The sequence below is a fragment of the Ambystoma mexicanum genome, chromosome 13 (genome assembly GCF_040938575.1).
Source record: "Ambystoma mexicanum isolate Mex_15411 chromosome 13, UKY_AmexF1_1, whole genome shotgun sequence".
NCBI lineage: Eukaryota > Metazoa > Chordata > Amphibia > Caudata > Ambystomatidae > Ambystoma > Ambystoma mexicanum.
This window is the reverse complement of record NC_090938.1, coordinates 425714588-425742467: the sequence shown is the minus strand read 5'-3', so window position 1 is coordinate 425742467 and position 27880 is coordinate 425714588. Positions and strand designations below refer to the sequence as shown.

General features: G+C 43.7%; 1 protein-coding gene across 2 annotated transcripts in view; it reads left to right on the top strand.

The window, feature by feature from the left end:
- The window catches only part of PRR29 (proline rich 29), a 566376-nt gene that overhangs the window by 523738 nt on the left and 14758 nt on the right, over nucleotides 1–27880 (top strand). The window contains exons 4-5 of one of the 2 annotated variants that reach the window (XM_069634035.1): nucleotides 1240–1421; nucleotides 17634–17704. In XM_069634035.1, coding sequence (XP_069490136.1) covers nucleotides 1240–1421; nucleotides 17634–17704 — 253 coding nt within the window. The remainder of the gene's footprint in view (nucleotides 1–1239; nucleotides 1422–17633; nucleotides 17705–27880) is intronic. The other variant, XM_069634036.1, reaches the window with a different exon arrangement.

Genomic DNA, 27880 nt, shown 5'->3' with positions numbered 1-27880 from the left:
TGTTTCTTGTCATCTTTCAATATCATGGAGTCTTGAAAAAGTAATAATATAGATTTAACAAAAGGAGAGTGATATTTGTCAATGTTTTCTGAAGCACCTTCTGTTAAGGAGCCAATCCGACCGGTAATTATCATATTATATCAGTGTGATTTATACTGCACACCATTGAACAGCGAGGAAAGAAGGTCTGGCATGTCTTCGCTGTAGTGTTGGTTATCTGAAGGTGGGCTTTTCATCACAGCATCGACTTTGCCCATGCGCATAATGATTGCATCCCTTTAACTGAGGTTATACGAGTGTTTCCTGTGATTTCTACATCTTGGGATCACCTAGCTGCCTCGAAGCACTGTGGAGAAGGCACCGGAAGAAATGTATTTATTGTTTGCTTATTAGGCGCTTGTACAGCAGGGACATACTGTTTCAAAGTGCCCACAGGAAAGGGAGGGAACAAGGGAGTGATACATATTGAATACACAAAGGAGGAGGGGAAAGGAACAATAAAATGGCACACTGCATTGGCTGTTGACAAAAGTAGGCTATAAACCCTCTTTTTATTGGTTAGGGGGGGGCTTGACTCATGAGGGTATGACAAAGATATAGAAAGTAAGTAGAGTCCAAGCTGCCTCACCCTTGAGGCGCTATTGACTGTGCCCTTTTGAGATCGGCTATGAAACTAATCCATGCCCCACAAACTATGTTGTGTATTGAATACTGTGACAAACCATGAATTGTAATTAGATATGCTTGTGCATACACCACTCTGTTATATGGTTTGCTGTCACTATTTTTAACTTTCTGTTTTAGAATATACTTTGTTTAAACTACATGTGTGCCACACTAGCGTAATCAAATCATGCCACACTAGTTTCTTGTTGCTGTGTGTCAACGACTACCATAGCGCCTCAAGGGTGAGGTAGGTTGGACTCTACTTTCTTTCTATAACACTGCATTGGCTGGCACAGGTATCTGCCAGGTGTTCCTGGATATCTGTAAAATGGCCAAAGGGAGAAAGGGTTTTTTTTGATTATGACTGACAGCAACTTCGAAGCCAGAGCTTTTGTGTTTCTTGTGTTTTATGTTGCCCATCAAGAGACAGACACCACACTAAATCTGGGTTTTAAGAGGGGCACTCGTGTATTTACTTGCATTTGTGTTTCATCATACTCTCCAGATGGTACCTATAGATACTTCAAGAGAAAAATGTTTCCTCAATCCCCTATTGTATTTGGTCCCCGACAGATCAATGTAGTGCCTCTGGAGATTGAAGATGAGGAAGCGGATATAGTCTACCATCACCACTATGACCCTTACCCCGGCCACTACCAGACTCTCCCGCAGTGGCAGCCGCATTACCAGGAGCCGGCTGTGCGACATTTCAACATGGATCGTCATCCCGCCTCGCCAGCCCGACAGGCAGATCAGTGAGTAGCCTCTGGGCTGAAATGTAATTCCAAGGCATGGCCCTCACATGGAGTGCTATTCACCCTTCATTCTCATATAACAGATGTCATGCTAATATGCCATTTTTACAGTTTTAGTTTGCATTGATGGGAACCCAATCACAATGGTGGTTCTATGTTGGTGTCATGGTTTCAATTTTACGAGCTACAAAAGGATATATACATATGTATCAATCCAGATATCTCTTTCAAGCACCTAGAACCATTGCCAATATGAATGATCAACTCTTTACATGACAGAAATCAATTTTCAGGTTTGCAGGAAGCACTGTAAATGGGTGCTAACATGTTTGCTGTGTATTGACTCCCCAGAGGGAAAGGGCCCACCCAATGCTCATGCAGTGGCGTTGTTGTCAGGGTAACAAGACAAAAGGGCTGTGAGTGGATGAGGCTCTTTGTCATTTGGTACCCAGTACCTTACATATACTGGGAGCGTGATTGCCAAAGGAATGTGTGTGGGCAAATGCACTTGGCATGATAAATAATCTGCAGAACTGCGCACACAGCTTTCAAAGGACTCTCAAAATGAACGACCAACGGCAATGCAAACAGTTTGGGCTTTTGTGTAGGCATAGGAAAGACATTTGCCAGGCGCTGCCATAGTGGTATTAACTGACCATTGATGGTAGCAGGTGCAAAACAGTGCAAGTACGTGGGCCTTTAATACCTGTGCATGGCAAATACCTAATACTTATACAAAAGCCAAACATTTTTGTTTTAAAGAGACTTCAATGAAGGACAGACAGGGTGCTTATAAAACCGAGTGGCTGAAGGCAGACGTGGTTATGACATTTCTATTACACCTGTAGCACATTTACAGCCCCAATTAAGTAATTAACTCTCAGAAGAGAGACACTCATAGGCACTTCGAGTGAAACCAGGCATCCTTAGCGGGACCCGCTAGCAGACCAGGATGCTAACAACGAGCTCGTCATTAACAGGCTTGTTGTTAGCATCCTCCCCATTCCCATTGAGCCCTATGAGCAGATACAGCTGGAAGTTGGCCTTCTTGGCAATGTCCGAGATGTGATTGGAGAAGGAGAGACTGGAGTCAAAGATGACACCATGTTTTTTTGCCTCAAAGGAAGGCGAGGGAGAGGGCCCAAAGAGGGCGGGGAGAGTGAGAGAGGGAACGCAGGAGCAGGGCTCCCAATGGGAAGGATCTCAGTCTTACTGGCATTAAGGCAGAGATCGTTGGAGGTGCACCAATTCTGAATCGTGGATAGACGGTCAGGAATGAGTGATGAAGTAGAGGAGGCTGAAGGAAGCCTGAAAGAGAGCCGAGTGTCATTGCATAACACTGAATGTTAGAAGAGAAAGTGGAGATCAGGTTGGTCAAAGAGGCCACCGAGACATTGAAGAGCCAGGGTGAGAATCCTGGGGGACACCACATGTAGAAAGAGAAGTGGTGGAGAGAAAGGACCCAAGTTGGACCTGGGAAGGTCGGTCCAGGAAGAAGGTCAGCCATGCCAGGGCCTGATCAATGATGCCAAGGTTCTTGTGGATTTGTTTGATCAGCATGGCGTGATTGACAGTATCAAAAGCAGAGAAAGGTCAAGAAGGATGAGGACATAGGGAAAGCTGGAATCAAGATTAGAGAGCAGATCTTCACAGGTGTTCAGGAGAGCAGTTTCTGTGCCTCTGGTGTGATTGCTCTGCCCTGGGGGACAAGAAGTTTAAAGTGGAAGGAGAGCAGAAAGTAGTCAGTCCGAGAGAATGGAGTGGTGAGAGGGTTAAAGAGGGGGATGTCTGAGGAGAAACATTGTGCAAAGACTTTTACTCACCTACAAGAAGTGCTTCAGTCCACATAGACTTTTGGCCATTGACATTGGCTCAGCCTGGTTCCCTGAATGACTCTTCTCTCCTCTGTTATTGTGTTGCACCTATCCTACCAGGAAGGGTTTAACTTACTCTGCGTTGTGGGGTCCAAAGGTATGTGCCTGATTAAAGAACATTTGTGATCTCTTGTTTGTTCTAATAACCCTTTTCTTTGACACTCTCAAAGCATACTCTGAATGTACAATAATATATTAATGTCCACAGTGTCCTAGCTATTTAAGTTACCTCAGGGTGTAGGAACTGCCTGTGTGCCATTCCCAATGGGTCTTTACTGATTCTGAGAAACTTAAGCGTGTGTATTTCTGAAGTGTATTTGAGTGTTGATTTTATATTGCTCCTTCTGAAGAAGGCTTGTTAAAATGACTGATAAATAAATGAATAATTGTTTTTATCAAGAAACCTTGAGTATCAGTGTGTGTTTGAATACTTGTCACTGTGAATCTCTATGTAACTCAACTAATGCTCACATTGAGCCCTCTTGAGATAAGCCTGGCTGCTAGGCCACACTACCAACCTGTGTAGTTCAGACTTATGCCAAAGTTTGGGTCTCTTTTGCCAGGAGGCTAAGGTTATTGTAGTGCACCCTAAGGGTACTACCCCATATCTTTACCTAACATTCTTCGAGAAGGTGTCAGATGTCAGAGGAGTGTTTGACAGCAGAGGAAGAGCTGAGTGTAGCGACGTGAAGCAGGTTTCCACATTTGAAAGACTTTTGGGGTGGGGTACAGGAGTGAAGTACATGCAGCAGAAGCGGTAGCGTGGCCCGAGAGTGGGCAGAGGAAGAGGAGGGGGGTGGTAGAGATGAGGTAGAAAGAGAAGGGAGGAAGTTGATAAAATGCAAGAGGCACCTCTCAAGAAAGAGGAGATTGGGCTGAGTGCCCTGTACCATGACAATACCATTTAGATAGGCATTGATAATGGTTTTGGAGGAATGCTAGAAGGCCAAGAGGAGATCCCATTGGGTGCCACCATTAATGGGAGAGGAGGAGAAAGGGGAGAGAACAGAGACCATATTAGGTGTCCATAGGTCTGGAGTGGTAACGAAATAGAGGATGTCGGAGAGAGTCTGTCTGGAGGAAGCGCTGGTGTAGGTATCAGCAATAGGAAGACCCGGGTTGGAGACCAGGATATCATTCTTGAAATGTTCCTTCCAGACTTAGTGAGAGGGATAGGATATAGAGTAGCATCTGGAGTAGAGGGGTGAAATCGAGAGCACGCACCATAGAGGGTGCGCGGAGGAAACTTGGAGGAAGTGAGAGGGACAAGAGAGGAGGAGAGGGGCACAGCCCAATGCTGCGCAATGCCAGATGCACAGAAGGGGCGGGGGAGAATCACAGAGAAGGGAACACAACAAGAAGAAGCAGGGCAGGTGACACACAAAAAATAAATTGTTTGGTACCCCCGCCCCACCCCTCTCTGTTGGTGTTCTTTTTATTTTATAGAGATGGATGCAGAATGCGTGCTGCCATAATTTAGGGATATGTTGTTGGGGAGACATTCCAAACGTAGAAACTGTGCAAGTTAACACAAAATTCTACAATAGGGCTTTTATTTTCTCAATATACATTCCTATTGGTATATTCGGCAGAAGGCAATTTGATTTTACAGAGCAAGTACTAATGGGAGGGGTGGGCCTGTCTCTATGCAGAAAGTGAGTCAATAAGTGGCTTTATTTTTGAGACCGCCACTCTGAGGTTGTGCTCCACTACCAGCTTGTGCAGTATTACGTTTTCAGTACAGCCAATGCTGAAAAGCCTATTTCGCACAAGCAGGAAGACCCAAAGGGTAAGAGACTGTGTAGCAGACCTTGCAAATGTAGGATACTCCAGGATTACCTTCAGCCACAAATCACTCACTTCAATGTTCCTAAATTCAGATTGCAGAGTAGTGTCCGAATAAACCTCCATCAGCTCCTCCTGTGCATCAAATGGAAGTTGCACCACCTCCTCTGCTAGAAAAGGCTGCATCACTCAGTTATTAATGCCAGCATTTTCTTTAGGGAAGTATTTATCAAAGCTGGACCTTAAGGTTGTTAGATGACTTGTGACTGGTTCTAGGTCATGCAGCAAGTTGTACTCTGTTTCCCCAGTCTGCTGCACACAGCTTGTAATGCTAAGTGCATATTGTAAACACCAGGGAAAAAACAGAGAACTGAATACATTGATGAGCTAAATTGATTCTGACTGGCAACATGGGGGCAGTTGCCCCCCCATCCCAGCCCCACCTCCCCCCGAAGACTCAGGAAGGCCCCTCTCATGTGAAAAGTTTGAAATGCCCTGGTGCCTCTAATTTGAAAGGGCCTTTCCTGGCCACTGCTACTTAGAGAAGGTGGCTGTCATGGATTGGCCCACCCACCGTACCACCCCTTCCCATCTGAAAGTAGGGCAGTATGTCACTAATGAGCCATAATTCGTGATTTCCTGCTCTGCATTCTGATGGGATGGACTGGTCATCCCTGAAAAATAAGGTGTGTGCTTTTCCTTGTGTCTTCATGAATAGGCCCCTAATGGAGCCTGAGGCCCCGCAAAGGCCCAACCCCTGTCGCACTATGCATGTATGGCAGGGTACGTGGATCGGGCTGTTTTTTGTTGATGAAGCACCAGCCTGAACCTTTTGTAATGTATCCTGTAATCGGGGCAGTTTCTAGCCAATTTGGTGCCCAGGATGAAACATCAGAATGTGCAATCCTACCCCCACTGACTGGCACACCTCACTCCCAAACTACACCTCTGTCGTGTGACAAAACCCCTCCTCAATATGAATAAATAATTGCTATATAAATTAAGCTGGTTTCATTATATTGTAATTCAAGTATTTACAGAAGAATTCCAATGTGAAAACACAGCTGTTGCTGGCCAAGTACATAGTTTTTCTGTCACCTGCTCTTAGGGAAGGCCTTGCCTGAATGCAGTTTCAAACTGTCTGTACTGGCACACTCCGGAGTGTACAGCCATTTGGGATCTGAGGGCCCACTGACCTGGCCCTTTGTTCAAGGTGTTCTGTGTGTACCACCTTGCTTGTATTTTGCAAGGGGCAATACTAGACTAACCATATGAATTATTTTCTGATAGAAAGTTATCATTCCAAGATGGACAGTCTGGTACACACTTATTTTACTCTTAGAAAATACCTCTCTGAGACTGGGAAATGGGACAAATAGCACCAATGAGGATTCCTGTATACTTTGCATTAAATCACAGCACATTTCAAGACTGTAAAAGTGATTAGAGAGATCTACATTTGATACACAAGTCTGTGATAAAAGGATTGTATGTGTGAATCTCTAAATGCATAACTGATGCATGGTTTGGTGCTAACATCACGGTTCACAATACTCACCCTAACATTAAAATGTTTGTAACCATGAACCATACATGCTCATTTGGACAGCTTGCGTTTTTGGATGCGAGAATAAAATGGCTGATCCATCAGCCTTTCAAATGGGGTACAATGGCTCTTTTGCTTCTTGTTTCTGATGCATTTTAGAGGAGGAAGATCTGGGTCTCAGTTTGGGCATGCCCTACCCCAATACAGAAACATCTTTAGGGAATTATATGTACAGACAGCGCAGGATACCGCACACGAGACCCAATAAACAATGCACAGAAAGGCTACAGAGTAAGGATTGTACCTCTTTCAAACTTTAGCCTGACCAGTAATAAGCTGATGAAGCGTTTTCAACAAAACCAGCTTCTGATGCGTGGTATAGGGCCCACAGTTCCTCAGCCACTACCTCCTCACCATTGCACAGGCCCCAGGGGTTATTTCAGCAAAAAAGAGCAGGCCCATGCTTTATCTAGCAGAGCTGGCATTAGCATCTCTTATTAGTGCTGGGCTGGAGCTAGTGAAAATCATTATGTGGCAGTTTACAAAGGGTGTTTGGCATTGTGGATTTACAATTTGAGGCTACTTATTTGATTGCTTCATGTGTTTAAGTGGGGGCAGAGTATGGCATGCTCGTCAGTCGCATACACGAAACAGTTCAGTGTGCTCTTGTGTTTACTTTGAGCACATCGGACAATACAGGTATATGTGCTGTCACGTAAGGGAGCCACCACACAGACACCATTAATCAACAGGGTGGTGACTTGTGCAGCACACAAATCATTGCTGCACACATCACTGCATTGATTTGCAATGGACTACTGCCTGCATAGTGACACACAATGAACTCCACATTCCTAATGAAGGTGCCAAGTGAAATTGAGTTGCCATCTGGTGTGTTTGCTAGGCAGTGGCTGTCTTGTTTAGACAATTAAAAGACCTTTGATGCTGAGAGGATGCATTAGGCTATGTCCCAAAGAAGCCACTAGAATACGTAAGCAATAAAACTAGAGTTAACCTTTGCGCCATATGTAACTAAAAAGTAATATAAACAAACAGAGACACGAAAATAAAGAGACACGAAAATAGTTGAAAACTTTTCTGTGTGGCACGTTAATTCTCTTTTGCATAGGTTTGATCATCTAACTGATACTTGTGCTAGCCTGGTGAACAAAAATGACCCATGTTCAGTTCTTAACACTGAAATATTAAGCATATACTGCATAAAAACAATGGCTTGTTAATTGACCCATCACTTATAAATTGCCCCACTTAAAAGGCTGTCAACACATAGAATGAGGGGCATAGGTTGTGTGACTCCAGAGCAACTCACATGCTGCGTTTGGAATATGTATTCATTTGTTTGCATATTCCAAACGCATCACAGTCATCTACAAGTCAACAGAGATCAGCCAGCCGCACTTTGCAGAGCAGGCTCACCAGCACAGGAGGCTGCTTAATCTGTTATCCAGCACATTTCTGTGTGGTCTCTTACTGCAGGCACCTCCTGAGTTATTTTCAGGCTGTGGATGCACGCTCCATTAGGCATGAGCCTCTGGGCTGCCAGAGGGGCGCTCCCCAGAGTTTGAATACCGCTGCACTAGAGGGAAACACAGTAACCAGCACATCTAAGTTCAAATTTACAAGAGAGCACAAGTACATCACATTATGGAGATACCCAGATGTAAAAGCACGCCTACAATCAGAGATCAGCATAAAGGGCTAAACATTGTGAATGAGCAGTGGGGGCAAGAAATGCAGCGCTGCACACATGGAGTGCTGGAGATCATGGAATAGAATCAGAAGACTAGCGGAGCATGACGACAACTGCATTGTGAAGTATAGCAGGAGAGTGAGGTGGCCTAGAGTAAGGGGCAGTAGGGAAAAGAGCAGACTGCGATGCAGGATGATGAATGCTTACCAGTGGGGTTGGGGAACCGCTGCAGCGAGAAGGCAATCGACTATGTTGCAGGCGGCAGGGGCCTCACAGTCCTCCAGGGCTGGACAGGGCCAAAAAGGGTGGGATGCTGCCCTTTGGTCGAAGCCCTTTGGAGGGGGGCCGGCGTTCGCCTGACGGCTCCCGGGCCAATTGTAGTTAAGAGCTGCTGCCCAGCCAATCAGGCTGCTCCAAGGAGGCAAGTTGAGGCCTCAGTTTCAGTCAGTGATCTTGGTGGCTATGTTGGAAGGCCTGGGTATGCAGGTGCTGTGGTCCTCGTGGTCATGAGAGGACTTTCAGGCAGGTGGCTCTGCTTCAAGGGATGAGGGGGAAAAAGGCACACTACTTATACATGTGATAATATTCATGTTATATTGTGTATTGAAAAGGACTGGAGGGAACAGGGGTCAGGAGAGGGTGCAGGGCAAATATGATAACTGTTTATTTTTATCTCACTGAGCTATATGCTTGCTGCAGTTACATGCTCAACTGTGACATGTGCCTGCCTGCAATTTCCAAGTTCAAACCTTAGCAGCTCCTCATCAGCCTTTCATCCTTCTGAAGTTGATAAATTGGGTACCATTACATTTGGTAGTAATTCCACCAGTGTTACAAAACTTATAAGTGGGAGGGCTCATGCATGAAGCTCTATACATAAACATGGGATATAATAACATATTCTCGCAGCATTAAGGAAACTCTACACGACAGTACCATCAACATTGAATATTTTGGCATGCCCAAAATGATAGGCCATAGAAAGATATAACAGTCAAGTTGATTCTATATAAGAAGTTATTGACATGGAGCATCCAGTCTACCTGCTCTAAAAAGACAAACCCTACTCTTCACCTGTACCCTTGAGAAAGAAGCACATTAGCCACTGAAAGAAAGCCAAAACCTATGTGAAATGAGGTAGTTCCTGGAAGGGGGGATTGTGGTATGAATGCCAAACTGCAGCCTACATTAAATGCAATGTGCACATATTTCACCTGACTACAGTCTGTAACAAAAACTGTTTCTGTGTGCTGCACGTCCCCAGCTCCAGGCCTTCTGTTGCTCAGTTGCAGGAAAGGTAAAGGGGGTGAGGAAAGGCTTTATGGAAGAGGTCTGCCCAGCTCTTCCTAGATGCTCCACTACACCAGAACCTCCACTACTGTACTGCAACAACTAGAAATACTTCCAGAAGCAAGTGATGCTCACTCACCAAGCAACCAGCCTGGTGGTGTTATTCATATGATTTAAAAGGGGTGGGGGGGCGACTCTACCCAGAGGATGTCTAGGGATTCTGAGTCCATGCATCATGAATTGGCAGACTCTGGAAATCAGAGTCTGAAGATTATAACATGGGATAATAAGGTGATTCATAATTATGCCTGGTGTCAGGGTCTTTAAAGTTATTCTGTTAGAAGGGGACTCTTCTCGTTGTGGGGATCCCACTCGAATTTGACAAGAAAGCTTAATAGTTTTTCATGAGCAGTCATTCTGGGGTTAAAGCTTCCCTGCTGTCTGCCTTTCTTTGTTTTACTATGCAGAGGCCAACACACCTGTCCTGTGATAATCTGTAGTTTTAACATCCTCTCTATTGCTACATCTAGGGTTTGCCACAGGATGAGATCACAGGGTGGAGTAGACGCTATATATACACATGCCTGAACGAAACATCAGTCCACACAAATTGAAGGCTGGTGCCCTTTAATTGTGCACTGTTGGCCAAAGGGAGGCCTTTCCAAAAACTGTTCAATAATCACAGACCTGTTTTACTCTTCTTTTAGCTCTTTGGAGTGGGGTATCTAATATGCAGGAAATTAATAAAGTTCAACAGTGGAACTCATAATGCTATCCAACCTTAAAGATAAAACCAGGGAACTCACTTGTTCAATTTGAACTAGAAAATGTATACTCCTGTAAGCGAAGGCAGCTGTGGGGTGATTAGATTATTACCTAGATTGCACTGAATACACTCTTCCCAATCCTTATGATACATGGATATTGTGATCACATGTGCGCTCCTGGGATTTAAAATAACTCACTAGCTGAAGCTGCTTGTGCCTCCAAAAAACGTGTTTATTATTCAACTGCCATGTTGCACTTTAAATCCTGAGACTACACAAGATCAATGGCTTTTTTTATGAACATATACAGGCAGGTTTTCACAGCTGTAAGCAAGGGGGCCCCCAGCCAATCTTTTCGTATGCCTGACTGATCTCCCGTGCACAATGTGTAAGAATGGCCCGAAGAATGGTGGTGGGGACGATGGAGACTGAGCTTCCCTGACCCATTCCATGCAGCCGATGCTTGTCCAGACCTGGTTAGTTGGAGCTTTTTAACAGGACTTCAGTGAAGGACACGCAGAGTGCTTATAAATCGAGTGGCTGAAGGTAGGCCTGGTAAGACATTTTTATTACATCAGCAGCGTGTATGCAACTCCTATTAAGTCATTAACTCTCAGAAGAGGGCTTTGAAAAAACCCTGGCAGGCACAAAGTCTGATGGCAAGGCTTGTTTAAAGCGAGCCCAGAGAGTTCCCATGAGTAAGTATTTTGGGCAAGAACAGGCAGGAATGGGTGGGAACGGCCATAGGGATTAGCATGGCCATGGACAGTCAAGGGATGGGCTCATAACCAAACACTGATGGACTGTGTGTCCCTCCTCATATGGCATCTCTCCCCATCTTTATGCTATTGCAATAGTTTAGGCTTATGTGTCACAAGCAAGACCTAATATCCCAAACTAACAAGCATTGGCAATGCCAATATTTTTAGTGTTTACTGATGTTGTTTGCATTTTGCATTTATAGGCACCAGAGTGAGGGTGCAAAGTTTCAAAGGAGGAATACAATAAGCGGTGCAGGTGTGCAAGAGAAAGCGATGTAAGGACATTAGAGCAATAGCCACATAATGTGCCAAAACCAAAAAGGGTTCCTATGGTCACCCCTCACCACCAAAACCGCCTCTAAACACCTAAGTTGGACATCATTGGAGCAACAAAGTCGGCTAGCTACAGGTACAAACAATTTCTACCCAAAACTGCTTCCCCAAAATTACTTGTATTGGACACACAACCCCTATGGTATCCCAACAGTTTTCATTAAGAAGTTGTTTAAAATATGAAGGAGCAAGCCAGAGTATTCAGAAATCATTCTTTTACATTGTAATTTAGAAAAAAACATTTCTATTGAGTTGATCCAGGGAATCTTATTTAAAACCGGCGACAATCTCCAAATCGTGTATGCAGCATTCCAAAACTCTCCAGATCATGTGTGCAGTTCCTCTGCTGCATGGCACAAAACTTTTCAGTCTGCACAGTTACGTGTTTTTCGAATAGACTGCAAATGAAACCAAAATATGCATCCAAGACCTCTTACAATGGTGATGAAAGGCTTCAAGCATGCAAGCAGAAGCAGAACTCAAACAGAAGTCACAATTTCACAGGAGGGATGTGGCATATTTGGTATCCAGTCTTTATAACGAAAATGTTAAGAAGACATGCACATATACTAACATTTTTACGACAAACAATAACGAAAACGTATGTGGGGGTAGGTTAAAGGGTTACATCTGGGGAAATGGTTGGGTGGATTTTTAGGGGTGGGAAATGGGAGTTTGGGTGCCCCCCCCTAAAAAATAAATGTTATGTTTGTCATTGCAACATTTTCGGTATATGGACATTCGTTATAAAATATGTCGTTATAAAGACATGTAGCTGAATATTTTGGGTTGGATTTTAATGTTGGATTTGTAGCTTGCGCGAATATTGTGTAAAGATGGGAACAGTCTCCCTGTGCCAAAATGGACGATGCTTGGAAAAAAATACACTATTATGATATGATATGTCATTTATAAGGTGCCTGTACACAAGTGTTTCGAGGAGCAAAGTGTTTCTAGTATACAAGTGTTTCTTGTATACATGAGCCTCGACCCCCGATCCCTCTGATACACAAATGCAACTAGATCTCCATTTTGGTGGAGCTTGGGTGGAGAAATAACGATTTTAAGAGTTGTCTTTCCCTGCTGGTTCATCCCAAAAAATTCTTGATATGATATGATATGATAGGTTATTTATAACGCGCTTAATACCCAGAGGTTTCTAAGCACGGACCCGGGGATCGAAAGTGTGGTGCTCTGTGTCGTCTTGCTTCCAATGCGAGCATGTTGCACCTGAGCTATCCTCCTGAGAATCTCACTGTTGTCCCTCCTATTTAGACAGCATTGCAGCACTCTACTCCACCTGAAGAAGCCAGCTCCCTTGTTGGCATATCCAAAATCCCAGGTATTGATATTGATATTTTATTTGTATTGCGCTCATACACAAGTGTTTCAGAGCGTGACAAGGCAAGGGAAGGGGAACAGGGGAGAACAAAACAACGATCTTACTAGGCCCAGTGACATTGAGAATGTGCAAGTGAATGGGAAAGGGAGAGGGGAAAGTGCATGGAAAGGGGGGAGAAGTGGAAAGTGCTGAGCAAAGGAGTAAAAATAAATAAACATAAAAATATATAATAAGTAAGTAAATAATAAAGAAGCAATAAATAGTGGTAGTGCAGCCAGCACGTGGCCAGTGCTAGATTTAGGGCAACAGACGGGGTGTGTCTGTAAAGTGCTGAAAGAAAAAGGGAGGAACTGGTGGGTTACAGATACAGACCCGAGTGCAAGGGATTGCCAGGAGCCTGTGAGTGTGGATGGCAGGGTGAGCAGGCATCTGAGCCCGGAAGTCAGAGGGTGACCAGGTTCACAATGCCGCAACATAAACAGATCAGCAGAGGAGAAGAGTAGAAAAGGCTGAAGCTAAGAGGAAGGTCTTGAGGTGCTTCTGGAACCGGAGATGGTTCTCCTTGTGTTTCAGAGTGGCAGGGAGGCTGTTCCCGAGGGAGGCCCCAGCCGAAAACACAGATCTGCCCCCAGTTCATTTCTTAGAAAAACGACTGACACTGAGGGAGTTAGAGGTAGAAGAGCAAAGATCTCAGGAGGGAAGGTATTTACGGAGGGAAAGCTGAGGTATTTTGGACCCAGGCCCCAGAAAGCCTTGTGGACAATGCACAGGGTTTTGAATTTTATCCTTGCAGCCACCGGGAGCCAATGGAGAGATTTTAGGGCTGGAGAAATAGGATCCCAGGGCTTGAGGCCAAGGACAAGTATCGCAGTCTCGCAGTGAAGGTGTGCTGATAAGGATGATCTCCATCTTGCTGGCATTCAGGCAGAAATCATTGGTGGCACACCAATCCTGAATGGCTGATAAGCAATCCGAGATGAGAGAAGAGGAGGAGGTGGCTGAGGGAACCCTGCAAATGAGTTGTGTCATCAGCATAGCACTGAAAATTTGAGCAGAAAATGGCAATGCGGTGGATGAGAGTTGCCAGGTATTGGTTGAAAAGCCAATGTGAGAGGTTAGACCCCTGGGGAACACCCCAGGTAGATAAGGAGATAGATGAAAGGAAGGACCCAAGTTGGATCTGGGAGGGTCATTCAGGGAGGAAAGAAGACAGACAGGCCAGAGCATGGTCAGTGATACCCAGGTTGTCATGGACGCAGTTGAGCAGGATGGTATGTTTGACAGCATCGAAGGCAGAAGAGAGATTGAGTAGATTGTGGCCAGAGGGGATGTTAGTCAAGTTTGGAGAGCAGATCTTCATGATGTTCAGGAGAGCAGTTTCAATGCTTCTGGCAACTCTAAAGCCAGACTAATGGTCGTGGAGACAACCAACAGAATCAGAGTGAAGGTTAAGCTGTGAGATGGCCAGCTTTTCCAGGAATTTGCCCAGACATTGAGTGATAGAGATTTGGCGATAGTTTGCCGGGCAAGAAGGGTCAGCAGTGGGTTTCTTCAGAAGAAGATGCACAAGAGAGCGCTTCAGAGGGGAGGGGGAACACTTCTGAGGCAAAGGCGAGTTTGCAGAAGTCAGCCAGGGCAGGAGCAAGGGTGTCCATATGGTCCTTCATGGTTTTGGAAGAACAGGGAGGAACCTGTCTTGACCACACTTTCATAGATTGGACTTGTCTGGAGACCTTGTCAGGGGTGAAAAGACGAAAGGATGAGAAAGAGGGTGGGGGGGCTGCAAGAGGGCCAGAGTTCACAGAATGAGAGGGGAGAAGGGGGGCAGGGAGGAGAGGGGGGCCACGATATGCTGGGTTTTTGAGCTGAAATGAGAGGCAAGGGCAATGCAAAGGGCCTTGGAGGCAACATGAGAGGTAAAGACTGCAGCAGGGTTGGCCAGCTCCTTGCAGATTTTGGAAAGTTCGGCTGAGTTGTTAGATGTCGCAGAGACATGGGCTTGGATGTGGGCTCTCTTCTTAGTTTGGACAGAGTCTGTATTGCCTTTGGAGCAGACGACAGACCAGTTTGTCAAAGGATGAGCAAGAAGTCCCTCCATCTCCTCTCAGCCACCCTACACTTATGTTAGAGTAGCTAGGTCAGAGTCACACCAAGAATTGCACTTGGTTTTGGTCTTCAAACAGAAACTCATGACAGGGGCTAGAGCATCAAGAGTATCAGAAATAGAAGAGTAGAGCGTAGACAGGGCTGGGAGAATGCTACCTTTTCCAATTTAGTTATGGAGCGAGCAACAGTCGAATGATATTGCTTTTTCTGAACTCTGCAGCTTGAAATGGTGTTTTTCTTTGGATTCATTTGTAACCCCTGCTACCTGCAGTGCTGTTTGAAAACATTCAACTGTGCCTGGAGCCCAAATTAAGTTTAGACATTCAAATGTTATCCGCAAATAATTATAAGCCTATTTTCCTCCAACCCAGGGCTGGGGCATTAGCTTCCAGACTATCTATATCTAAAGAGAATTAGTTAATATACAATGACAACAAACACTGAGCCAATGCACACCCCTGCCTGGCCCATTGGTCTAGAGCAAAACGTATTGTTGACCTGCCCTTCTTTCCAAATCTGACTCCAGTCATTTGGTCCTACTTGGGAGAGCACACTGTGGATATAAGAGGACATGCAACTCCCAGCTTGCCTATTTCTCTCCACATATGAACTCTTGGGACAATGTCAAATGGAGCCTTCAAGTCTATAACAACAAAATTATATGATATGATAGTTTATTTGTTCATCGCCTATACACAATTGTTTCAAAGCGCTTCCAGGCAAAGAAGGGAACAAGGGAAAATACAATGACATTCCTGCAGGCCATGAACAGTAAGGATGTGAAATTAACTATCGTACTCGGCCCGACGACATTTCAGATAGTGCAAGAGCTAAGACATAGATAAAGAAGGGAGGGGGAGAGTGGGAAGGAAATGGAAACAGACAGGTGACTACCGTACTAGGCCTGATGACATTTCTGGTAGAGCCGAAGAAAAACATAAGGTGTGGGAGAGGGGTGCAGACAGGGACGGGAAGGAATAAAACAAGCAGCTATCGTCCTAGGCTTGATGACATTTCAGATAGTGCTGGAAGACAGCGCTGCTAAAACGACACATTTTTCAATGAATAAAAACAACCTCAAAACGTGGCAAACGGTTGAAAGGCCCTTTCAAAAAATAGCTTGACAATTACTGAAATATTTTTGTGAGATGGCCATTCCTCAGATGAGTGCCCTCATTCTTGTGTCTTTCACTCCGTGTAGATAATTTATGGCGCTCAGGAGAGCAGTGTGCTGCTACCTGCAAGCCTTTTATATGCCTGGGTCTTGGGCACTTTGCCTGGTGCATGAAGCTCCTGGAAGGCTTCGTGCTCTACACACTGGCATGTATAGGCGTGCAAAACAAAGAGAGATCATCATTTGCGTAACATATATATATATATATATATATATATATATATATATATATATATATATATATATATATATATATATATATATATTAGCAACATTGTGCACATGGTTCAGAATAAGTATTGTTCTTGCATGGTTATGAATATAACTAAGTGCATTGATGGAGGTTTTGCTTATTTATGTGGGCTCCTACCAGTCCAATGTCACGCGAAGGCACGTTTTTAATAAGTCATACGTTTATTTCACTGTCTCCGAGCTCAGCTGCATGTGTCTCTACTTGATGTCATCCGGACCTTACATGTTATCTTAAGTGGCGTCTACGTGCCCCTCTGCTGTTTACCAGCAGGTTCCTAACCCAAATCCCCTCTCCTGCATCCTGGTGTTTTTATATATTTTCAGAAGAGGAAAAGTGCCCAGGGACGTCATTTAGGGGTCGCCAGAGGTCGCAACTGCGACCTCTGAGGTCTCCCTTGCGACCTCTGTGATCTCCCTTGCGACCTCTGTAAAAATAAAAAGAAATTAAAAAAAAAAAAATCGTTTTTTTTTAACATTTTGTTTTCTCTTCCGTTTTTTGTAATGCAAGGTCCTGGAGTGGCTGGCTCTCATGTTCAGGCCCTTTAAAAAAAAAAATAAGAAAAATAAGAACAGGAGTGCCACAAGTCTAACACTTTCAGCACTGACCCTAAATAAGAAAGAATAGGAAACCAAATAATGTGTCTTTCTGGAATTCTGTACAATAATTGCTAGACTCATTAAAGGTTTATTTCAGGCACACTTCAGGGGGTGACTCACTGATTTAGTCTGTTCTTAAACGCCTCAACTCAGCCTTTCATCCTTCTAAGGTCGATAAATGAGTACCAAGACAGGTTGGGTGATATTGGGTGAATATTTTTTCTATATAAATCGCTTAAGCGTAAGTGCTTTATAATAACACATCATTATCATTTGGTCATGGACGTCTGCTTGCATTCACATTAATTTGGTAATATGGGCCTATACACACTGATCTTAACGCTACATATGGCGATCTATTCTTGCATGAAATTTACATCACATTATAGTGATATTGTAACCATATTTTTCGTAGTGTACAATGCTGTGATGTCACTTCCTGTTTTGGCATCGGGTGAAAGGTCGTGTTCCATCGCTTCCCGCGATATCACTTCGGGGTGGGGTCAAATGACACCACTTCCTGTTATGTCATCAGGGGTCAAGGGTCGTGTGATGTCACTTCCGCTACCCCTGGCATTTTGATGAAATGACGTCCCTGAAAGTGCCTCTCGCACATCTATGCAACCGAGAGTGTAAGATTTGCCCCACTCATAGAGTCTGATTTGCTTCCACAGACGAGCAGTGCCACCTCCTCCCCCTCCGAGTGCCACAGGGACAGTAGGGGCTGACGTCCCGCCTGCTTCAGGTAGGTCTTGCATTTTAAGTCACATTTTTTTTGTTTACTTTGCTACGGCATTAAGAATATTTTTTTCTTTACCAATCATTTATGAAGGTGTAAGGACAGACTGATGTGTTCATAGGGACAGAGACGGGCAACTGCGTGTAAATAACTGCACCGCGAGTTATGTTACTACAAATTAAAATATGCTTAAACATTTAAGAACACATGGGTCCTTTCTAATAATAATTCTTTGACTTCATTTTATTTTGGTGTTTAGTAAAGTGCCATCAAAATATAGAATACTTTGTAAATGGGATGGGTGGAACGGAGGAAAGGTGCATTCCTACAGAAAAGATGCATAGAAGACCATATTCCAAGAGATTGCAAAATGTAGTGCCACGTGGCAAATTCTGGAGCTTGCTTACAGGCACAATTTAATGTTTAACATTCTTAAATCACAGTGCGTACTGGAATGTGGGGGGTCGTTCTGGAGCTTGCTTACAGGCACAATTGAATGGTTAACATTCTTAAATCGCAGTGCGTACGAGAGTGTGGGGGGGTCGTTAAAGATGGATTCATTTTCCTAATTCTGGAAATGTTTCATGACAAGTAAATACAGTTTTTAGGGATTATCTGATTTTTAGATGACCAGCTTAGTCTCATTCCCATGGGCAGGGCATTCGACAAAGCCACTCCCATAATCAACATATTTCTGTTTACTTATGTATCTGGGTCTTTGAATTAGTCAGGATACAGATCGTGTGCAGTGCGTCATCTCAGGGTGGCCTTCACGGTACCTTTGGTCAACGGGTCCATCACACACTTGAGCCCACTACTGCAGGACACCTGCCTAGCAATGCATATGGTCTTAAATTCGATTTGCCACTGAATGGGTAACCAGTGGGGATTTTTCTGTGAGCCCATTATATGGTCATGTTTTATTAAGCTGGAGATCCAGTGGGTTGATCAGTTTTTTTATGCCTGCAATCTTACATTTCTTTTTTTGGGGGTGCCAAGTAGGATGCTCTTCCAGCAGTTGAGTTTGACGTTGATCAGTAATTGGATCATCAAACGTTTTTTGGCCATGTTCAGTGCTGTGAACTGCAGTAGGCTCAATGTTATACGGTAGCACTGACCTGTAGCTCAGATGTGCTGGGGAAATTGAGTGATTGCTCAAATATAAATCCCATGTTTCGGGTAGTTGTTTTTGGGATGGTGCTAGATTGATTTCTGAGGGCCAACAATTGGATGTGTGGGGGCGGGGAGGGTGTGCTGATGGATCACGTGCTAGTATCCCAATTTTCCCTAGAAGGGGGCGTAGTTTGCTTTCTGACATTCATTCTTGAAGGCTGATAAGCAGCCATATTTAGGCTGTTAGGTTGATGCTGACCATATCATCAGCATATATGTTAAAGTCTCTCTCACTCGCACACTCTCTATAACTCATTCTAACTATGTGCTCTTTCTCTCTCTGAACCTGCATTGATGTGTATCACCTCTACAACCAGAGCCTTTCCTTCATCACAAAGGGAGTGTGCTAGAGCCCACCACTCCCCACACGCATCTACACATGCCCGATATACAAAAGTCATTAGATGTATATCGGGACTACTGTTAAACATCCTACAGACCCATTCTTTTATCGAAACATTCACAATGTACTGTAAGGTAATATACTGCAATTTACATGCATGCCCTCTAGATTCACTTAAATCAATTACACCTATGTTTATGAAAACCTCTCAATAAAGGCAATTAATGAATGCTCTCACACTCTCCGGCAATGCTCATTTCTTTTTATTAGAAGAAAAAAGAAATAGAAAATCATTGCAATTATCACTACGATAACACATAACATATTTAAGATAATAAATGTTATTAATGAAAACACTTATATCATTGCCTAGCCTATATCCCTAAGCATAATGAATCAAGCCATATCATATCAATCAAATCAAAAAAGTTTCTTAAAGACAATTTGAATGCCTCATATATATTAATAACCCCTCAATTGAATTGTCTCTTTTAATACCTCTTCCATTACCTCTTCGCTTTCTCAATGTGTTATTAAAACAGGAAAACCCCCAGACTCACACCACTGCCTGGACTAGAGGGTGGCTTCAGTTGTACAAGTCCAACAAATCCCAAGAACATTCCCAAAATATCAAATCTAATGGAAAACCACAGAAGAATCCATCATGGTCTCTTGTGGCTATAACAGAGTCTTAAAAGAGATTTGGTGTGCTTTGCATTGATCATGATGCAAATATAAGCCAAATCAGAATAAGATAGTTCAATGAGTTGAACTGCTATAGTTAAGTTCCTTAATGCCTCCATATATGACTGAAGGAAAAAGGACTGTCCCCTCAAAAAGCCAAAAGCAGAAACTTTTTGATCCTCTATAATCAAAAATCTAATTTAATGCTGCAAAAATCACAGGTCAGAAAAAGGCAAAAGGAGCCCTTCCCTTCTCCATAGACCAAACCTAGACAGCTATCCAGCTTACTTGGTTCCCCAGCTCAGCTCTGCCCGCCAGCACTCCATCGTGGATTCAAAAAGCCCTCCCTTCACCCCTCCCGGAAGTTCTCTTTATATAACCTCTAGATTGATTATGTTTCATAGTCTTCTGAAATGTTTACCATGTTCCCCGAGAATATCAAAATATATTCCGAGGGCTTCATGAAGATGCTCTCCGAGAATATGTTTACAAAACATATTCTGTGGGAATATCCAACCTTGCCTGTGCCCAGTTGCCATATTATGAGTCCATGCGGTACTGTGCAGCTCATTGGAACATAGTTTATTATTTAAGGGGACATCAGGGACTATCAACATAAACAAAACCGCCACTGAATCCCAACCCAGAATCTATGCCTACAGTGTTTACTTGTGTACCAAAACAATTGATAACCTGGCTTGAAACCCAGACTGTTCACAAGACAGTAATTGATTGTGTAATATTTCACTTGTAAAATACAATTTTAATTAAAAACTGCCTCATTTTACTAAAATGCTTTCTGCAATAAAAGTGACTACCTATTTAAGTACATGTGTGCACTAACTGTATAAAAGGTTCACACGGTTTGTGTAAAATGCACATTTCTCATGAATGTATTTTCTTCCTTCTTCGCTGAAATACATAACAAATCTTTCTAGCTCACTCTATAGCTCTGTCTCTTTTTATGTGGGTAAGAGTGGCGTTGTCAGGTGTGTATTTGCTAGAGCCACCCCACTCATTGCGGACAGCTGTGGCCAGAAAAAAAACAGATATCTTGTTTCATCGCAAAACAAGCATTTAAAAAAAAAGCAAACCTCAATTGTACTACCAATGTAAACAAGGTCTTTTAAAAATTATACAGTATTCTTTTTCAGTTATCACTTCCAGTATATATTTTAGTTACAATATGAATGTTACTCTTGTCTTCTTGAGCAAAGCACAATATTAAAACTTAAAATAAGAATTTAAGTTATTTGCTGATAAAAGGTTATCTTTCACTGATGGACAGCCTGGCAGACTCCTATGTTAATCTTTTGAAATAGCTCTATGAGTAAGGGGAATGGGACAAATGGCAACAATGCGGGCTCCAGCATGCTTTGCATTAAAACAAAAATAATCTTTTGGAGCATACGAATGAACACAAATCTTTAAATTTGACAAATATGATATGTTTGTGAAATAAGGGTTATGTGCTTAAATTACTAAGTGCATAATGTACACAATGTTTGGTGCTCATTATATTTTTCACAACTGTCACCATAAAATTAAAATGTTTGTCACATTGAACCATAATACTGATTCAGACAGCATCAGGTATGGAATGCTTTGATAAAATGGCTGTTCCATCTAGAACTCCATATGGGGAGTGCAAAGAATATCCAACAATGTTTTATTTTTGTTAATAAAATGATGGAAGTCTTAGAGGCTCTATCTTTAACATTATTCGAAAGACTCAATCTATTTCAAGGATCTGCCTTGATTCCATAGGAGGGATTCCATGGTGTGATCTACTGCATCACATGCAGCTGAGCGAGCAGAAGAATGATTGCTAATGGTTGGTTAGCATCTAAGTTGACCAGAATAGCCCCTCTTGTATCCAGTAGTGTCAATTCTGTTCTTCTTCCTGGTCTAAAGCCTGATTGCTTGTTGTGGAATAAGCAAGTGTGATTGCTGTATTTCTGGGTTTGGCTTCAAGTGGGATGCTTGAGATGGGTTTTGTGAAGCTTGCCAAAACAGCAATGTCTGCACCCTGTGTTTTTAGCAGAGGCGACATGACTGCTTCTTTGGAGCAGATAAGTGTATTCTAGAAGAGCGGGAAAATATTTTGGAGGGACATAAAGGGAGCACCCATTGTCGCGATTATGGTCTTGGTGAGATCTGCTGAGCATGGGGTGGCTTGCGCTTTTGATGATTTGATTTCCTTGTAACTTTCAGCATATCTTTCAGAGAATTTGTCTGGAGGTTTTCTTGGTTCCTTCCCCTTGCCTGATGTAGTTTTTCCGTAGTTTGATTTGGAGTATTGAGTCTTTGACGGAGGCCACCTTGGCCATGGACAAATTAGCAATGGCTTTGGCTAGACCTCAGATGTATTTTCTTGATACTGTGGGTAAGATGGCGTTAATTAGCTCTTTGAAGATAGAGTAAAGTTTTTGCCAGGTAAAACAGTATGTTGCTTACTGTTAGGGAGATGTATCATTGTTTAGCTTCATCCCATCACTTAGTGAGACCCCCTGCACTGTTGCTGGACTTCAGACCCGTTTTCTGAAGTTCTGAATGAGTTGATCCTTTTCCTACTCCTTCATTCTTATTGGCTCCGTCTTTTCTAACTCTGTGCTTTGCATTTTATCTATCCTATGGAGTTTATTTCCCTCCATAAACTCTTAAAGGCATCTGTATTTTACTATTGCAGCACAGAGGCCCCTATGGGCAGTGATGCTGAGGACCCTTAGGGTCCTCCTTTGAGATTATTTTCTGTGGTCTATAGTAAGTAGAGTTCTTAAGGAAAGAGAGATACTTAGCATCTCTCCAAAAACTTTATAGTCTGAGAGATTGGCACACACCACCATGTGTGGAAGTGCCAAAGGGATACCTAGTATCCCACTTCTCTCTGCTCCTGTGACATTTTAGTCACATCGACAATCTCCTAGTTTTGGCTAGTGGCAGTGGGCATGTTCTACCAACTATTGTGAGACTTTTCTACCACAGGCTGTGTCCATAGCCCCGGCAGTGCACAATAGTGGCGCACAAGTACCAACTTGGCTCCTCCCTTCTTTTTTTTACATTATTAGCGTGGTTGTTCTTTGTTAGCCTTGCTTCTACTATTCTCGGAGGCGGAGGCCGGTGTGTGGTTTGCCTTTGGCAGGAACCCTTGGGTGTCCCTGTCTAGGCTCCAGAGGCAGGAAGTGGGAGAGGAGTGTTCCACCTCCCTGTCCTTTGTCTGCCAGAGTGGAACCAGCTCCCACTGGCGGGTCTGGCTGTCCTGATTAGACAAACACCCCTTTCTGTAAATTGCTGAGAGAGATTGTAGAGAAGTATGTGCTGGAACTGTATACAAGTTGAGGCTCCTGGACTGAAAATATCAACCACTGGAAGCTGAAGCAACTGAGGAAGAAGACTACCAGATATGCTTGTAGACCCTTTGCCACACCGTGAAGTGACCACTGCTGTCATGACCGCGTATTCTGTAAGGCATAGGAACACTCAAGAGGGTGAGTCCTTCCCTTTGATTGGTGGGAACAACCAGTCCGAAGATGAACTTTGATTTGAGCCATCTCCCAACCTCCTGTGCATTTCCTGAGCTGGGGAGCCCCAATACAAGGAGACCCACTGCCTGTTTCGAGTGCAATGTTGTGGAAAGGCTGAATCCATCCAAATATTTGCTGAGCCTTCAAGGACACTCCAGAGATCAGATCCAGCTCACCCAGTCACCCTCAGCAGAGTGTCGGACTGTAGGAAGCAAAAAAGAGTGACTGGGTGAATTACGTCCTTTTGTGGTGCTGCAGAAAAGGTGCCAAAATCTCAAAGTGACAAAAGACGTTGATGAAAGCCGTGCCAGCAGTCCTCTCTCGAGACTGCTGCTGAGAGAACCCCGTCCATTGTCTTGCTTTTCATCATCAGAGCAAGGAATCCAGAGGTTGTGTCCAGACCTGCAACATAGAGATGGATCCACCATAAACGTTTTTTTCAAACCTAAGGTACTGAGGGGAAAAAGGTATTGCTTACCTTATTCCAGAAAGTCGCTCCAGAGTGTTGGAGTGCACATAGAGGTGTCCAGGGCAACCCCCTCTTACCTCAGACTCAAGCCACTGCTTGTGTGCCTTTAGCGAGTCTTTAAGCAGGGTCCCCAACATTGGTTGTCTTTTTGTATCTTCTTTCCTAGAGACTAGAAAGTATCCCCAGGAACCTTTGACTTCTGCTGCATTTCAAGATTTTTAAGCCTCTGAGTTTTAAAGACTTGCTGTGCAGAGAAACTGCCTCTAGAACGTGAAGCTCTGTTAGCTTAACACTAACATTCCGAGATTGGTGGTAGTCATGGCGCTATTTGCGCCATGACTGCCACCAATAACTGTTCCGGCACCGGTGTAGTTCAATGGGGACTTACCAGTGTAGTCCAACCTTTGCGGGACCGGTAAGTCCCCATTGAAAATGCCATTCCCCATTCCCATTTGAGCCCCCATAGGGCTCAATGGGGAGGGCGCAAATAACGGTCTTGCAAATGGCAAGCCAGTTATTTGCGCCCTCGTCCCCTAACGGGACCCGTAAGGTATGTTTGGTCTGACCAAACGTAACTTACGGGTCCCGTTAGGGGAACTCGGAATCGGGCGCTAGGGAATACCAGCACCGGTCTCCTTACCGGTGCCCGATATCCTGTACCACCCGACCCAGAATGAGGCCCATTATCTTTTATGTGTATGCTGACTAAATGCAATTACTGTATTACTTTGTGGCAGCGCGTTATTACCGATAGTACGGTAGACCTGTCCAACTCCTGTAACAATTGTGTGCATTCAGCAACAACCAACTAAGAAGTGGCTTCTGAAAGTATTAAGTATACCTATGTGTGTTGGTTTATTGTGCTAAGTATTTAACATTGACTATTGTGTAGATATAATACATCTATATCTTAACATAAATGTATGTGTAAGGGTTTCTTTGATGTGCATTACTAACTGGGTTTAATGTACTTACCTACAGCTCACATCTTCCTCTTAAGATCAGCCTGACTGCTCTACCACTACACCAAGGTCTCTGAGTAGTACAGACGGATACTAAGAGTTGGGGATGTACAAACCACTGGCATAGCTTACTAAAGTCTGACCTCCGGGTGGGACTTTAGGAAAACTCTCTTAACACTTGCTACACTTGTATTTTTTGTATCTGATGGCATACCCATAATTCCTGGTTGTGAACATCTGTTTGTCATCTGTGTTACCAGACTTGGCCCCAGCTTTCTTCAATTGTGCCTCTACCAGATAATCAGCTTAATGTGTCCATCCCAGGGGAAGCAGGATGAGGGAAGATTGTATTGGGGGACTTGTATGATTGCAAGAGGATAGATACAGGAGGTAGCATGAAATTGAAAACAAAGTAGTATGATGCCCCTTAAGAACGTCCTTCTAGAACAGGATGTGACTATGTAAAGATGGAGAGAAGAGTCCAGTGATGCCACTACATCCAAGTGCTCACCATTAAATGCCAACATTGCAGAGCATGTGTTCCTGCAAAACACAGCGCAAATGGCTTGTTTTAATAATCTGCATTCCAGGATTCGTCTGTCTCCATGTCATGAGCTGAATCCACTTTGAAAGCTCTTAGGAAGGCCAGATAATAACTGACAGTCACCCAGCGTACAGAGACTGTTCGAAGTTCTTGCGTGCAGAGTCTTATAGGTTTGGTCTTGTATCTGAAAATGAAATCTTCAGCCTGAGCCTGATTGGACATCTCCAGAAGCATCCAAAGTAATTACCCTGTGCTTTGCCATTTCCCCACCTTCAACGCTGGCTTGGTAGACTGTATTTATTATCAGACCCCCGTCCCCACTAGGAAATAGAACATTGATTTCTACATTTTCCTGCAAGAAAAGGGAAATAGTAGAGCACGAGTATATAAACTATGTGGCAATTATACTCAATATTATCAGACCCCCCCGTCCCCACTAGGAAATAGAACATTGATTTCTACATTTTCCTGCAAGAAAAGGGAAATAGTAGAGCACGAGTATATAAACTATGTGGCATTTATACTCAATCAATGTTATAAGAAGCTACTGCTGCTAAATGTACAGGATTATATTTCCAATGTATTTATTAATCTTCTGGAATGAAAACAATCCCTCCCAAAATTGAATTCCCTCATGCAAGTGATGTTTGGGGCGTGCGGCCAGTGCTTAATTTGGGGGAGATATTTGTTGTGAGCCCTGGCACTGATTGTCTCAGACTCACTTTAATTATGCAGTGGTGATAGTCAGTGCATCCATGAACTACAATGAGCAGGTGCGAGCTGTAGTGTAACCTGAAATGTGCAGACTCTGTGTGGAGCAGCTATGGTGGTGGCAACTGTGGTGCCCAACCGCATTGTCTCAGGAGTGCAAGAAAATATTTAAAATTCGCCACTCATTTTATTTTAATACAAATTAAGCACTGCTTTGGGTCATTACTGCAGTGTGCACTGGTTATCGGAAATTGACATGTATTAGTCATCAGACTAATTATAATAGGTTAAACAAGAGTGTGGGACCAGACTAATACTGGTATGCAAATGATAGGGCCAGACTGATATGCAAATGGATAGGGCCAGACTGATATGCAAATGGATAGGGCCAGACTGATATGCAAATGGTTATTGCTCCTCTGTGACGGGTGCAGTGAGCTAAAACGTGGTTCTAGACCCTCCTGAGTGGAAGAAATTCCATGGAACAGTCTATTTGACCAATGTTCATTCTCAGTAGAAGGGCTCCCACACCCTTCTTAATTATAATAGGATGAGAATGGGGAACATACCTTGTTTTGCAACTTTTATCAGCATTAAAAAAATTATGCAGCCCATTAGGGTGAATGGAAAATACTTTATTTTTCACCTTTTGTCAGTAGTTCACATATTCTGCTGCACTTATAAAATAGCACATTTTGCACTTTTTGGTTGCAAGTTAAAACTCGCAATACACCGAATGGTCTTATTCATCAGTACAATTTAAAAACAACAAGGGGGAAGATACCTCTGCAGCACCCATCCTAATCGCTGCGGCTGCTACTAGACACCAGAACATCCTACACTGATTATGCAAGTAAATTTAATCAGGCTCCAGGGACCATGCACTATTTTAGGGTCTCTGGTGTTACGTGTCTTTCTTTACTGCAATGCCTTTGCATCGAAGAGTTTGCCCATTGCACAAAGTGGGCGTGGGTAAGCTGGTCATTGGGAGGTGGGTGGGGAAGGTGTGAGTAGGGTGCGGCAGGGCTGTGTGTGGGGCATGGCGGGGAGGTGTGCAGATGACACAGAAACAGAAAAGAGCCGGTCAGGAGGAAGCCGCAACCACAGGTAAGTGATGAGATGTTTGGGGTAGGAGGTGTGGGAGCATGAGACGGGGTGCCAGGGGGGTTAGGAAGGTGCAGAGGAAACTTGTCGGGGTGTCACAGGTGACGCCATTGAGGAAACCTGCTCCTGAGGTATTTGCTGTGCAGGAAGGACCCACGCAATAAATACCTCTGATGGAGAGACTCTTCCACATGAAAGCAACTCTCACCAAAAGTGTCACGGGTCCCTCTTACAGCGTAACTGCACGCTTTAATACATGTTATGCCTCCCACTCAGAAGAAGCAGCTCTCCAAGTGTTAATGCAGTCCATTCCAGAAAAAGCAACTTCCTTAAAAGTTACCATATGTCTCTCACTGGACAACAGCTATAAGAAACATGAATATGGCTCAGTCTCACTTGGGCACTTTCTGAAAAACATATTATGGCTCTGCTTCACAATAAAGTATCTTTCCATAGTGCTCCCAGCGATGCCGCTCTTTCCCTTCGGGCTGCTGCCATAGAAATAGATAAGGGACATTTCTATGATGGACATCTTGTTTTTGTTACTTTTTATGGGGGATTGGGCTCTCTCACTACGCGTGAACTACGTCATCCATAACAAAATACAAAATAATAACTATGCACCCAGGGTAAAACTCTATGCATAGGCGTGGCAATGTAGCTATTTA